This window comes from Aythya fuligula, chromosome 10 (genome assembly GCF_009819795.1).
Source record: "Aythya fuligula isolate bAytFul2 chromosome 10, bAytFul2.pri, whole genome shotgun sequence".
Classification (NCBI taxonomy): Eukaryota; Metazoa; Chordata; class Aves; order Anseriformes; family Anatidae; genus Aythya; species Aythya fuligula.
The window spans coordinates 5,457,349-5,471,894 of NC_045568.1; the positions used below are offsets into that span (position 1 = coordinate 5,457,349).

The following is a 14,546-nucleotide window of genomic DNA, read 5'->3' on the forward strand; positions in this document are numbered from 1 at the left end:
CAAAAAACAATGAGCAAATCTGTTTTAGAACAACCACAGCTTTTTCCAGGACACTCAGCCTTGTAGCTCCATGCCTACTCCTCTAGATTGTTTTGCAGACACTTGATACCTATGAAAGCTATGAAAGACTTGATCCTTTCTGCAGGTCCTTGTGCTAACTCAGGACAACATCCGGGCCTTAACTTTCTGCATCAGCTTCTATTTCCATTAGCCTCCCCTTATGTTGTAATTTTAAAGTATAATAAGAGGAGAAACAGCATAAAGCCTACATATTCTAAAATCAGGATGATGTTGAACTTCAGGGAACTCAACACAAAGGATAGGAAGGGATTAAAAAATCCGGAAGTTAGAATCAGAGAAAAAGAGAAAATAATATTCAGTGATTATCCTCTGTGATACATTAATTAGTTTTGGGAAAAAACAAACAAACAAACAAACAAAAAAAAACACAGTCTTTTATGAGATTTATCTTTCTTCCAGATGATCCTGGAGGTCTATGAGAAAGCTTTCTTAACACTTACAAACTAAGAATTGAAGTGAAGTACAAAATTATACAGAAGAATTTTCTTTTGCGGTTTGAGTCTAGCAGAAGAACAAAAGTAGGTTCCTTATAATAATCATAATAATGAGAATTCATTCAGGAAGACTAAAATACACAAGTCTTGATCTCAGTGGTCATACAAGTACTATGATTAATACTAAATAACTCCAAACTCATGAAGCTATGCAACAATATTTTCATTCTAACCCCTCCTATCAGAAAATGCTGACTGCAAGTTGACTGAGATAAAACAATAAAACCTGACCTAAAGTAGACTATTTTATTTTTTAAATAAAATGTTTTAGATGATGTATCCCAGACCATAAGCAATTTTCCTTCAGCTATCCACTTTTTTTTTTTAGTCGGTATTGCCCACACAAATTACATTAGCCATATGCTATCGGAAGCAATCACACTTATTGGTGTGATTTATGGAGGATTTCAGTGCACAAACCGGAGTGAATTGTAAATCTGAATATAGCTTATTATTTCGTAAGTAACATAGGCTTTTCAGTTGTTTGCTTTTTGTAATCAAACCATAATTTGATTATAATAATAATAATGCATTTTATTGCTGTTTTCATTGTGTAGGCCCTATATAAAAATAACCAGTATCAAGTCAAAAGCAAAGAAAAAAATGGCAGGGTAAAAATTCTTATTACAATCTTTCTTGTAACATTACATATATTTTGCAAAACAAAACTGTCTTTTTGGCAATGTTTATCTGTGATATTATCCTTTGGCAGACCCATCGAAGTATTCAGAAGATTTTTCACTGTTCATTCATTAAATACAACTTTTTGCTGTAAGACTGAAAGAGTCTTGACATGATTTTCCCAGAAACATAAATATAGTTGAATATGAACAAGGGCAGCTTATCACCTTTACTACACACTGAATACTCACTGTCTAAGCCAGCCTTTGGATCAAAATCTATTACTCACTAGTTTGGCTGTTTCCTTTTTACTCTGAGTTTAGCTTTTCTTTTTGTGGTTTGCTTTCAAACATTAGATAACATACTTAAAAATGCGAAGTGGCAGGTGTAGTAAAATGTTCTAATACTTGAAAATGACAGTAAGACTGAAGGTTGCATTTTAACCCTTCTGATTTGACCTTTCATCATCAGTGGGCAGAAGTAGCACTCTTTTATATAGCACAGAGAACAGAAGCATATCATTCAACGATATAAAGACATGAGCAAGGTTGATCAGTTGTCCCATGGCTGTGTGACATACTGTATGCTGATTAGCTGCCACTCCCATTCATGAATAGGCTAGTAATGCTGACTAGGAAAGAAAGACTCATGAAAACAAGATAGGTTTTTGGATAGTGTAGAAATCTTTTCAAGTTATTCTCTATGCAAGAAAAACTGCTATCACTCAAGTCCATTAGTAACACAAATGATAAAAAATGTATTTTAAATCAGGAGGGGATGATAGAAATATAACAAGCTAAGCAAAGAAATATATAATTCAGTAACAAGGATTGGAATGAACACTGCATGTAGGAAAGTAGTACTTAATACATGATTCATATCATAAGGACAATTAAATATTGAAACAGGTTGCCCTGATATGTGAAATATCTGGCCTTGGAGATGTTTAAGATGCAGCTAGACAAAGCACTAAGGAAACTAGTCTGAATTCAGTTTTGACCCTGCTTTGACCAAGAGGTTGGACAAAAGGCTTTCCAAGGTTCTTTCCAATCTGTACAATATTGTAATACTATAAATCTGTGTACCCGAAGGGGTTCCAAAACAGTGTCAGCTCCAAACAGGGATAGGCTGATGCATTCAAAAAGTAAGCAAAATTCTTGAACAGAAAATGAATAGGCAAATAAGAGAGTACATTTATATGACTTAGTCTACCAGTCTCCTGACTTCAAAAGAAATTGTGCAGAGCTTGCTACAAATTAGAAGTCACTATGAGCTCAAAGGAATGATCACCATCTGATAAAATTATTGTTCTTCCATTAAAAAAAAAAAATTAAAAAATAAAAAAATTAGGATTACTTCCCTCAGCAAGGATTACAGAAAGAATAGATTAGGAATTTCTGATGTCCCTTTCTCAAAGTTTAAAGCACAATAACATTTAGTTAAATTAACAAATGGATAGTCAAGATCCAAAAAAGAACTGGTTTCCTCTTCATTGCTACATGAAGATTTCCTGAAAGTTTTATGAAGATCAAAAATTAGGAAGACTTAGTTTTTATATACGTATATACATTATGCAAAAGGGATGAGTTTGAAGAACTGTAAAGGTAAAAGGCTGAAACACCTCATCAACAGTGTTACAAGCACTTCATTTGAAGTTAAGCTTTATGTTGGATTTAATACTTTTAGTATATAAATATAATATATAAAATACATTTTAGTATATCTTAAAATGTTAAATATTCATAATCTGAGGAGATGAATTCTATGTTAGTGCTAGTTGGACAATGATGGTTTTATTTAATGACAGCTTTTAATGCTTGGATTTTATGTCCCCACCATGCATTAGGATGCAGAGTAAAAAGGGGAAGGAGTAAACAAACCTCTTGAATATTTCACAGAACACAGTTAGATGAAGACAGTACATCTCTATCTTTCTCTCTCTCCTCTTCCATTTTCTGTTTCTTTTTCCCCTATCCTCTTTCTCTCTAGCTATTTTGTTTCTCTGAAAACATTTCCAAAAGTAATAAAACTAAGTCAAAAAATATATTTTAAGTTTTATTTCAGTCAAATTATTCAATCAAACTCAAGTCTATAGCAAATTTAGCAGCCTAGCCTAAAAAAAAAAAAAAAAAACAACTTTTAATATTATAACAAAAATCTAGAAGCAAACCTTAAATGTTTCCTAAAAATAAGCACATAATAAATTCAAACTAGTGTGAAAGACTATGTTTAGATGAGCTTAAATATGAATTTTTAAAACACCATTATATCAGAAATAGAAACTCTAGCCCAGAAGACTGCTTTGCCATCTCTCTTTCTGAGCATTTTAATCTTTTGTAGCATCCACATTTGACTGCTATCTCTGTGCTTAGATGGTCTCAAGAGGCAATGAGATGGCACAGTTTCCAGTGACATTGGCTGTAATAAGAGGCAAGAACATTAAAATTCTGAAACAAATCTGAAAAAGGAATCTAAGTCAGGAAAAAAAATAAAAATAATAAAAAGTATCACTGCAATTAGTTGCAATATCACACATTAATCTGGTAAAAGGCTCTCATAACTAATTACAGGAGCAGGAATGGAAAAAGAAAGGAACAACATGGGCTACAAAAGAACCTTACTACACTTTCCTCAGGAAGCAACAGATCCTCTGCATAGGCAGATTGCTGAAGAGCACAGTGTGGTCTTCGTTAGTGTGAGGAACACAGGAATCTACCAATAAGTTGACTTACTTATGATTTTGGAGACAGAAATGCTGCTCATGGTAAACCAATCTAAGTAGTATAAATATGTGATAAGCCTACTTCTTACAGGACTCCCTGAGACCAATGCAGCTGAGCACTGAGCACTGATTTCATTTTCTTTGCATTTCTTTTGGAAGACTGCTAGTTATTTCTGTGTATCTGAACAGCTTATCATCCCATTCAAAGTGGGCAAGATACATGTACTTCTCTACCTCAGGATGCTTTGCCTAAACTCATCAGAAAGGCAATTATCAAAATGAAACTGGAATAAAATAAATATGTTCTAGTAAGCTGTGAATTTAGTTAAGCTATCAGGAAAACGTCAGATACACTTTAAGCACTTTCAAATGAGAGACCTGTTTCTGAGGAAGTGGTATAAACTGAAGAAATCTCATTAACATGCATACGGAGAATTATAAAAATCTGAATGTAAATCACAGAAACATAAAAATATGTCCCCACTGAGATCAATAGAGACTCTTCCTTAGCAAATTACTTCTGCCAATGCTGTTTTTCTTAAGTATTCTATGCAGTTTTGCACAAACTTGCATTCATGCACATGTGCATTCGCAATACATGTTTTTCCTCCACCCTTGGAACAAGATTATTCGATGGTAGAATAGATCTCCAGCTTCAGACATTCGTTCTGATTGAAAAAAATAATTTGCTCAGCTTCATTTCTTTGCCATCAGTTGTAGCTCTACACCACTTTTGTACCTCCCTTGAGTGCATACTTCAAAGATATACAGACATTTATCTTGTCATTCCCTTATCTCACCTTTGCTTCTCTATATTTTTGTCTTCAGTTTTTTCATTTTTTTCCTCTTTGATCTAAACTATTTGTTCTTGTACGTATCTCTAGACAGACTCTCTCAGCATCTTTCAAGCAGTGACTTGATAAAAATAGGGCTGCATAAATCCATGTGTGTAAATACTTAGATGAAAAATGCACTACCAGATTGACTGACAGAGCTGGTAAATACAGACAGAAGTCCCATAAATTCCTTAGGCTGTGAAGTAGCATCATTCTGTTAGGTATCCAGTATTCATTCACTCAACAACTTACAAGAATACTGGATTTTTATTTATTATTTTTTCCTAATATGGCTATCTTCATATGTGTGTTTTGTTTTTGTTATTTTCTCTTATTTCTGCTTTTGGTGATTCATTTGAATTTGTTTACATCTGCATTATTGTAGCTTCCTTATGTTTCTGAATGCTCTCAGTTTATCTGTGTAATTTGCTTGCATCACTGAGAGTTTCAGCTCCTTTGAGTTTAGGGCCAAATTCAAAATTTTATACTTTGTGCACAGAAATCAACACAACACATTCTTGATTCCGTAATTCAAGGAATGACCTCTAGAGCAGTCTGCTAAGTTAATAACAATACAACTACTAAAACATCATCATCATCATCATCAACAACAAACAGACTCATGTAACAAACTTAGTGAAAATGAAAACCATTAAAACCAAGAGGAACAAAACAGTAAAAAGTAGGACTGATTCTTAGGTACTTAGTATTGCACTCTATATACTCCCAAGTACAGATACTTACAGCAATGCAATATGCATTTAAAAATCCTACAATTATGATTTAAAAATATGTAAATGACAACACAGGTTTAGAGCAGTAGTCATAATTCAGCTAATGTACAGAATTTTAACCCTACCTTTCCAGTTGACTTTGTTCCTTTCCAAATGCAAAAATAGCAGATAGTCCAGGCAGCGAGGAGGCACAGGGCAAGTTCCCAACGAAGATTCCCAATATGTTCAATCCCATCAGATATAGCTAGCACTCTGCGTCTACCAAAGGGGGAAAAAAAAGAAAGGATAATAATGGAGCAAAATAGTACTACATATAAAACACTGAGCTAAAAGCAAGTCTTCAATGAAGGAGACTTCTGGTTACCAACTACTGAGTATGCATCATGCTAAGAGAAAAGACACAGAAGCATTGGAATATTTTCAGTGGGTTTTACATCAGGTTAAAAATAAACAACTGGTGGATTTTCCCAGGTCAGTGACAAAAATCAACAAGATTTAAAGATAGATTCAGCATGGAAAGCTTTTGTACAAAGCGAAAGTCAGAGACAAAAATAAAAAAATAAAACTAAGTGCTCTGAATCAACAACAGTTATACATAAACCCAAAACAAAACACTTCAAGAGTAAATGTTTTTTTCAGTTTTACTGGTTTTCCAGTAATAAATATTTGAGTAATAAATATTTTAAATATACCTTTACTTTTACCTTGCAACATTTATTTTTATGAATTAAACTAACACCATAATCCACAACCAGTTCTCGATGTAATCCATTCCAGCAGCTGGTCACTTGAACCATTATGCTGTTCTTCTCTAATGGCTTAATAACATTTATTTATTAAGTTGTTGTTAACATCTATCTATCTCATGGCTACAATGTTTCACACACTCACACACTAAAAAGCAAGTATGTATTACAAACACAATTCTCAGCAAAGACTTGAGAAATTTTAAAGCAACCGTTTTCTGGAAGCTGTCTACAGAAAGTAAATGCTGTTTTTTCTGAATTCTCTGTGAGAAGTCTCAAATAGCAGAGACACCTACCATACCCATCCAAAAACCTTGGCTGGATTCTTTTGAAAAGAGCGGCATAGAAAGTAAATGGCAAATTAATGACCTCTAAACAATTAGACCTGCTGCTCCCATTTAAGAAAGACACATGGTGCCAATCAACCTGAACTGTTAGCACTGTAATGAGTATTTAAATATACAAAAGTACTTTAAATCACTTTGTCTTTTCTCTGTTCATGCAGAACAAAGGTTTAATGTTTCTCTTAGAAAGAAAGCAGCAACAAGTCCAGAACATACAATTAAACTATAAGATATAATGCAGCCAAAGAATACAATCAATGAAGAGAAAAAGTCTTGCTCAGAGGGTAGCAGTGATTTCCTCAGCAGGCACAACACAGCTCTCCTTAGTGCCAGGGCCTTAGCTGTCCTGCTGACACTGGCAGAAACAGCAGCAGCAGCAGATTTTGAAAGCTGGAGGCATTCAGAACTTGAAATTCTTCTCACAAAACTGAGTTCAGCCTGACTATGGACACCCTTATAACTGCCCTTATTCTTTTATTACTCAACATAAATTAATCAAAAAACAAATTAATCAAAAAATCAAAAACAAAAAATTAAAAACACATGATTCTCCCCTGAATTCAAGAAGTGAGGCTGATATATTCAGTGGTCGAAGATGACAGAGTTGATCACAGCTTCTTGTTCCTCAGCAGCCCAGCTTCTATCTAAATACTGCTACAACCTTGAATAAATCACCCAAACAGGAGTAAACAAAATAGCACAGTTGTCTTCCTCATTTCTAAACATTACAAGAGCCCTGCACTACCTTATTCTCCTCAGATCTTAACGTAGATAAAGAACTGTAAAATGACATTAAAAGTGATACCCATGCAGTTTAGAAGTACAGGCATTAAAAGATAAGTAAATAAATAAGGAGTTCTATAATAAGATGTCCAGGAACAGCCACATCTGTGAAGGCCTGCACCAGCGTTTCATCACTTGTGACAGTACGTGATAAAGCAGAGCAGAAAGAAGGGGTAATTTATGTGCACAGTAAAAATTAACCAGATTGTGATGGGAAGAGGTTGCAAGTACCTCACGGTCATTATAAGTGAAACTAGTTTTATTAGAGGGCCTCAGCATCATCCTAAGAAAACCCTTACATAAACTATGTGGTCTTGTAAAAGGAGATAGTGGGATCCCCAGACAAATGGCAAACTCCTAGGGATTTTATATTCTGAATTATCAAGTGATATTAAAAGTCAACATGAAAAATTACTAATTTTTATGAGCCAAAAGTGCCCCACTTGGGTAACTATATAAGCTTGACAGTTACAGGGAAGCCATGAGAGATAACTAAGCTGAATTACATAACTAAATTATTGAGAATCAGAAACCTGAATTAAGGGATGACTTCCAAACATTTCTTTATGATAAAACTTTTTAGTTGTCAAATTTGGCATATACTCCAGGAGATATTAGGATCTCATTGGCCATGTCATTTAGCAGAGGTGCATGCCAGACATACTATAAAAAAGCATATATACAAATGTATATATGTATAACATATATACAATACATTATAAAACTTACTATTAAAAAACAAAACATATCCAGTAAATGCCTATGTAATTTTGCTTTTCAAATTCTGCATGCTTTCCAGTAGAAAACATGCATGTCTGTCCTTAACATCACTTCAAAAAGTGCTGTTAAATTCAAAAACCTGAACTCTTCAGATAGAGTCTGAAGACTTATTTTCACTTGAAGAAAAAAAAAAATAGCCCAAGAACCTAGAGAACCACTGTAGCTGCAAGGTACAAACAATGATGTAGCTGGGGGTAACCATTTGAATTACTACAGAATTTAAGATCACTGCGTATTATACACCATTTTAACCATAGTAACTTTGAGCATACTGTGTGAGTTTACTGCCAACAACTTAAGACTGCGTGAAATTTTGCTATAAAAATTATTTGGCTTGCACAGAGATCTGAGATACAGATCATCAAGTATTGTTGTATGTCAAAAATACGTTAAAACAGAAAACAATTAGAGTTTGAAAAGACTTCTTGTGGGTCTTGAGTTTGTTTTTGTTTTTCTGTTTCTTATACACAGCAGTTCAATTTAACGAACTGCCAGTAGCCTGGGAAAGAAGCCAGGAGACTGTTGGCATTTCAGCATCTTGAACACAACGTTGAGGAAATAAACTTCATCTGCATTAGGGTTAACTTGGAACTTGAAGGTGAAATCAAACCAAAGTAAGAGTTTTAAATCAGTGGTAGCAAAACAAAATCTACACAGGATATAGTGTCTGTAAATGGAAAATTAAAAAAAAAAAAAAAAAAAAAAAAGAGAGAGACCTTAATTTAAACCACGGTGGATTCATAATGTGTATCACACTCAAAGACACGTTACATGTTTGAAGGCTTCACTGTGTCTTTCTACACATAGATAACTTGAGTAACTGTTATTGAAGGAAGAGTTTTACTTTCCTTTCCACACATAACACAAAGAAAAAGAAATGACAGACATTGATAGACTTGAATAAATAAAAGATAAATGTAATTGCATGTAAATATATTTATTACTATGAATATTATAATTTATAAATTATTATTATTATAAATTATATTATATTAATATTATATTATTATTGAACATATATAATACAAATGTAAATAATATGACTTAACTGAAGTTCAGAATTCTTTGTATTTCTTGTTACATGCCAGAAAAGCTGATGCTTGGTCATAACAGCATTTAAAACTGACAATCAAATCTTGGCTACATGGCTAATTATGACTACAGAGTGGTTTCATTGTGGTTACAGCTTATAGTACCAAATACTATAATCCAAATGCATGCAGTTCATGTTGAATCAAAATAGAATTGTGGATAAAACAAGGACAGAGCGGGGAAGAAAGAACAAAGCCATAGAAAAATTTCAGCAGACATAAAATAACGTCCTCAGTAAGTAACAAGACAGTATTCTATGACCTTTTGCTACCTAAATTCCAGGAACCTACTATTGCTAATGGTAACCTCTCTTCTTTTCAGCTGACATCATTGTACATATATGTACTAGCAAAATTTGGAAAAATAAAGATCAGTAAGTATTACTTACTTATTGAAAGTGCTTTTGCTTGTGAATTTACTAAAACAGTTTTTGATTTAGCAGCTCAGTAATCCTAAAGAAAGAAGGAACCTTCTTTTGCTAGAATTGCTTCAGACAGGCATATTATGAGGTAACTGTTACTTCTGACTACTCATAGTAGAAAAATAACCTTTGCATCTACAATTGAGAAGTAAGAGTTTGAAAGCTTTAGCTTCTACAAGTGCACTCTTTCGGGACACGGCAACAACAGCACTACACTTCCCATGGGCTGGGAGAGCACTTTTCCTGGGAAAGGGCATCTTTAATAAAGTGTTCCAATGTGCAGGGCTGCAGCAAACTCTTGAAAATAAAAAGGATTAACTGCTACCATGCATAGTTGAAAGGAATGTACCAAGGTAATCATTGCATTATTTCATGATTTGGAAAGCTGAAGAACAGATTCAATGTATTTGAAGAAAGCTCCTTCATGTTCCCTCCTCAATTTGAAACAGTGTCCAAGACGTTTTTCTTTTACAAAATAAATAAATAAGTCAGAGAAAGCAGCCTCCCAAGGCCACTTCTCCTTCTGTATCTGTTCAGCCAGGAGCAGGCAATGCTATCTACATACTCTGCACCAGACTCTGTCCTCAGCACATTTTGTGGAAAATGAAAGAAAAAAGAAGCCACTAAGCAGCAGTGGTACTGCTGCTGAGCAGCCTTTCTGGCTGCTGGTATGCTCCATGTTTTGGTATGCTTCTTTCATACCTGCAGATTTTTCAGACCCGGTTTATATTTACCTTGTGAACCTTTTCACTCAGCTCTTTGTGAAGTGAAAAAAAAAGAAAAGAAAAAAGCTAGCAGCAGTAGCATGCAGCTTTTTCCACCAGTTCAGAAGTATCATCATCTCTCAGACATTCTCTATTCTTATGCTAAAGTAAGTCTTCCATCCAAAGATGTTTTCTAAAATCTCATATTTCTTTGTCTTTCATTACACTGTCTACAGTTAATATTCTTTAACTTCTGTGAAAATTTATTGTTTTGAGTATTTCATACCCAAATGCATTTGAATATTGTGCGCAAATATACAGTTGCTGACAGGCAGACTTGAGCAGATACTAACTTGATTCTGAAACTGGTGGCATTCAAATTCCATGTACCAGGATCCTTTGTGGATACCTGAACCACAAGGCCAGATAGCTATCAGCATCCAAGGCTCTGGCAAGCATTTGCTTGAAGACAATCCCTCAGTGGACTGTTGCACTGCCAGATGCTTATTCAGGTAGTTAACCACCACAAAGTCAGCCTCCTTTGGAAGAACCATAGTGACTGCAGTAATTCCAGACACACTGGAAGGCTGAGATGTTTTCCTTGGACACAGCAGCATTCTTTTTGTCACAGAGATCAGGGGAATCTGCTTATCTAACAAAGAGTACTTGTAACACATTGTTTATTGATAAGAGTGTGGCCAATGCTCATCAATAAATAGGAATAACTATACTACATAACTGTAGGAATAACTTTGAAACAACTATTTTGAGTTGTTTGCCCACCAGCAATATCCATTCTCCATTGTCTGAGTCACTTAACTTTTCCCACTATCTTACATAAAGAGTCTTAAAAAACTGCAGCTCACTTGACCCTGTGACCTTCCTAGGCAGCAGCGCTGTGTGTTCTTCTCAAGTCTGTGCTTCATCAGCCTCTTTCCTCATCTCTTACAATTGGAATGAGCTTTAAGGGATCTCTGAGTGACTGAAATTGCTCTTTCAGTTCTATTAAAACACTAAACTCTACTGAACAGCACAGAAGCTTTTCTGTCCAGCAATATCTTTCGGAGATTTGCAGCATTTTTTTATGGTTGTCTTATCTGTGCTAATATCTGTCTTATCTGTGCTTATCTGTCTAATTTGGAAGAGAGGCTGATCCATCAATCTGGATCGCATTACTCAAAGGTGGAAAAAGGAACAGTCTAGGAAGAAAAAAACTTTTGAAAGACGCTGGTATGTAAGTGAGCAGGAATTAAACAAAAAATGCTTATTTCTAATAACAACATATAAATGTACAACCAGCGGTATTTCAGAAAAGACTCCATGCTTTTTTGAGTAGTTCCTGTTTACCAACTGGACACAATAAAACTCTCGAGGTAAGGGATAATGGCTAATAGAATGCAAATTAACCAAAATTACACACTTCCACCTTTCTATGAACATAGAATGGTTTTCTCTCGTAATGAAAGCAAAACAGAATAAATGGGAAATATGAGATACTAAAGATTTAATACAGTATTCTCCACTGCCTTAGATACTACCATGATAGACTTTTTACAAAATATACTGAATGTTAAAAGATATAAAAACCCTATGAAAACCAAAAGGGTAGCAGTTTAGTTGGTAAAATTCATGCAACATTACTTAAAAATATGTATTATAAAACACCACAGAGAGACTCACACAGAAAACACATGGAAATATCACACACATTTAAGAACTTGACTAGGTTACTGTACACACTCTGCCCTATATATTCGCACAGCTTTTAGAAGATAATAAAAACCCACTATAAAATTCTGTTAAACTAAGAAATCTCTTATGAAAAAACATTTAACTTTATGTTTGGCTTTCTGAAAGCAGCAGACAGGTAATTCCCAGTGGTCACATCAGTGAGCATTCCACAGCTAGAGCATTATGCACAGCTCTAAAATATTTATCTCTTATAGTATATTTTCTGTGACCTACACATATCAGAATGAATTATTCCTAGTTGAGACACATTTGCTGCTACTCGGCCTAGTTCTTTCCTCTTGAAGTCCTAAGAGGGTTGTATATTGTATATTTGTTATCCACTTTTCACATTTCTTATCAGTTAAAAAGATTAAATTCTACTCAGCAGACCTCTCTAAAATTTCTAGTTTCTGATTGCAAATAAGTATTTCTTATGTTAACAAATGTCACATTGAAGTCAGTACTTATCTGAATACAATGTGACATCAATTAACAACTACTGTGTGTATCAATAAAAAAAAAAAATCTGCATGGTATGTATGTGTGTGTACTTATAGCTAGAGAAAGACTGAGATATACAAACCCTGAACACCCCACTTACCCTTTAGCTATTCCTGACCTATTTTCCTTCAACCTGTTTCATTGAAGTCACGGCAAGTGACTTCTTAGCCAAGTCTGAGAGTTTAATCCTATCAAATGGCTTCTTTTGTATCACTCCACTCACCTCTGCTCTACAGTTTCTTGGTACTCTCTCAAGATACCCAATAACTCTTTCAGTCTTTGTGCAGTTTTTCCGCTACTCCACCTACTCCTCTCTGAAGAAGTCATGCAGTGATAAAAAAAATAAAAAAAAATTCCTTTTTATTCACCTTCAGAGTGATGTAAATTAGTTCAGCATTCAGGCTGCAGCAGCTGTGAAACGAAAGTACCTAGAAGAAATGTAAGCCAGCCTGGTTGTTCTCAAAAAATTCTGTTGAGCCTCTTAGGCAGTCTGTAGACATGTACTCAGCTGTTCACTTTTAAGTATTCATATAATGAGAGCAACAGACCACAGAAAAAAATTTAGAAACATTCCATGGTTTTGTAAAATCGTCCTTCATAAGTTCTTGGCTACAAACTCATGCAATAAATGAGTGATAGTAAACTCTCGTATCTTCCCCCTGGAATATATAAGTATAAAACTATTCCCTGAAAGGCCAAAAGAAATCATTGTCTCAGCATGTTTCTCACATGCACTGGCCCTACACTAATTCCTAGTTGAAAAACAAACAAACAAAAAAAAAAAAAACAAGGGACACAAGGCAGCAAAAAACTGTACCTTGTACATCAAAAGAGAAAAATAATATTGTGAATGTTCAGGAGCAATTTGGGGAGGTCCTGAGTTCACATTTACAACTAATGACTCCTCATAAAGTACCACCATCCTCTTGCAACTTACAATTCTTAATTAAATTGAAATGAAAATTCTACTGGCTCAATTTTATTTATTAACTAAAAACAATAGATTTTTGTGATTTCAATTCTGCTGACTATCTGTGGAAGGGACTTCAGGAGAGTATCAGTTATCTCCATTTCTGAACTGCAGGACAACTTTGCCTACATGATTGTTTAAAGGCCTGCACTGACTGATATTCTGTAATCTATAGGCAATCCCAAGCAATGTCTAATGAGTCTTCCTCAGGCAATCCTCCTGACATGGAAACTCAATTTCCTTACTGCCACATTAGAATATAATGGGAAAGAGTGAAAGGCCTACCAACTTCTTTTCCTGCCTGTTAGCTACATTTTTGTTTTCCTCCCACATCAAGAGCATCCCTCCTTTAAGAATTCAAATTGACTGAAAAGCTAAGCAAGTATGACTTGTACATGAGAAAGGTAGGACTGGATGTAAACCTGGGGAAGGATACTAAACTGGACAGTTGTGGTACAGATTCCAGGAAGGCACTGGCTACAGACAAAGGAAAAACAAATCAGCTGAGGAGTTAAGGTAAGCACTGAAATAGCTCACCAATGTCCCAGAAGCATGCTAACGTTTAGGTTCCATCTGAAATGATTTGTCAGCATCCACACTTAAGATTAGAAAACTGAGAGAGAAAGGATTTCCCTCTACTCAGTACTGGTGAGGCCACACCTGAACTACGGCATCCAGTTCTGGGCTCTTCAGTATAAGACATACAAGAAGGTACTGTAGAGAGTCCAACAAAAAGCATCACAGATAATTAAGTGACTGGAGCACCTCTACTATTAGGAAAGGCTGTAGAGAGCTGGTGCCGTTCAGCTTGGAGAAGAGAAGGCTCAGGGGGATCTTATCAATGTATATAGATACCTGAAGGAAGTGTGCAAAGAGGTCAAAAACACTCTTCAGTGGTGTTTCAGTCCATTGTCTCTTGTCACAGGAGGTTCCATCTGAACATCAAAAAACTCTTTTTGACCGTGAGGGTGACCAAACATTAGAAC

General features: G+C 35.0%; 1 protein-coding gene across 1 annotated transcript in view; it reads right to left on the bottom strand.

Annotated features, from left to right (window-relative positions):
* Positions 1 to 14,546, bottom strand: part of SLC6A11 (solute carrier family 6 member 11) — a 97,033-nt gene that overhangs the window by 69,126 nt on the left and 13,361 nt on the right. Inside the window, exon 6 of the mRNA XM_032194089.1 lies at positions 5,614 to 5,746. Coding sequence (XP_032049980.1) covers positions 5,614 to 5,746 — 133 coding nt within the window. The remainder of the gene's footprint in view (positions 1 to 5,613; positions 5,747 to 14,546) is intronic.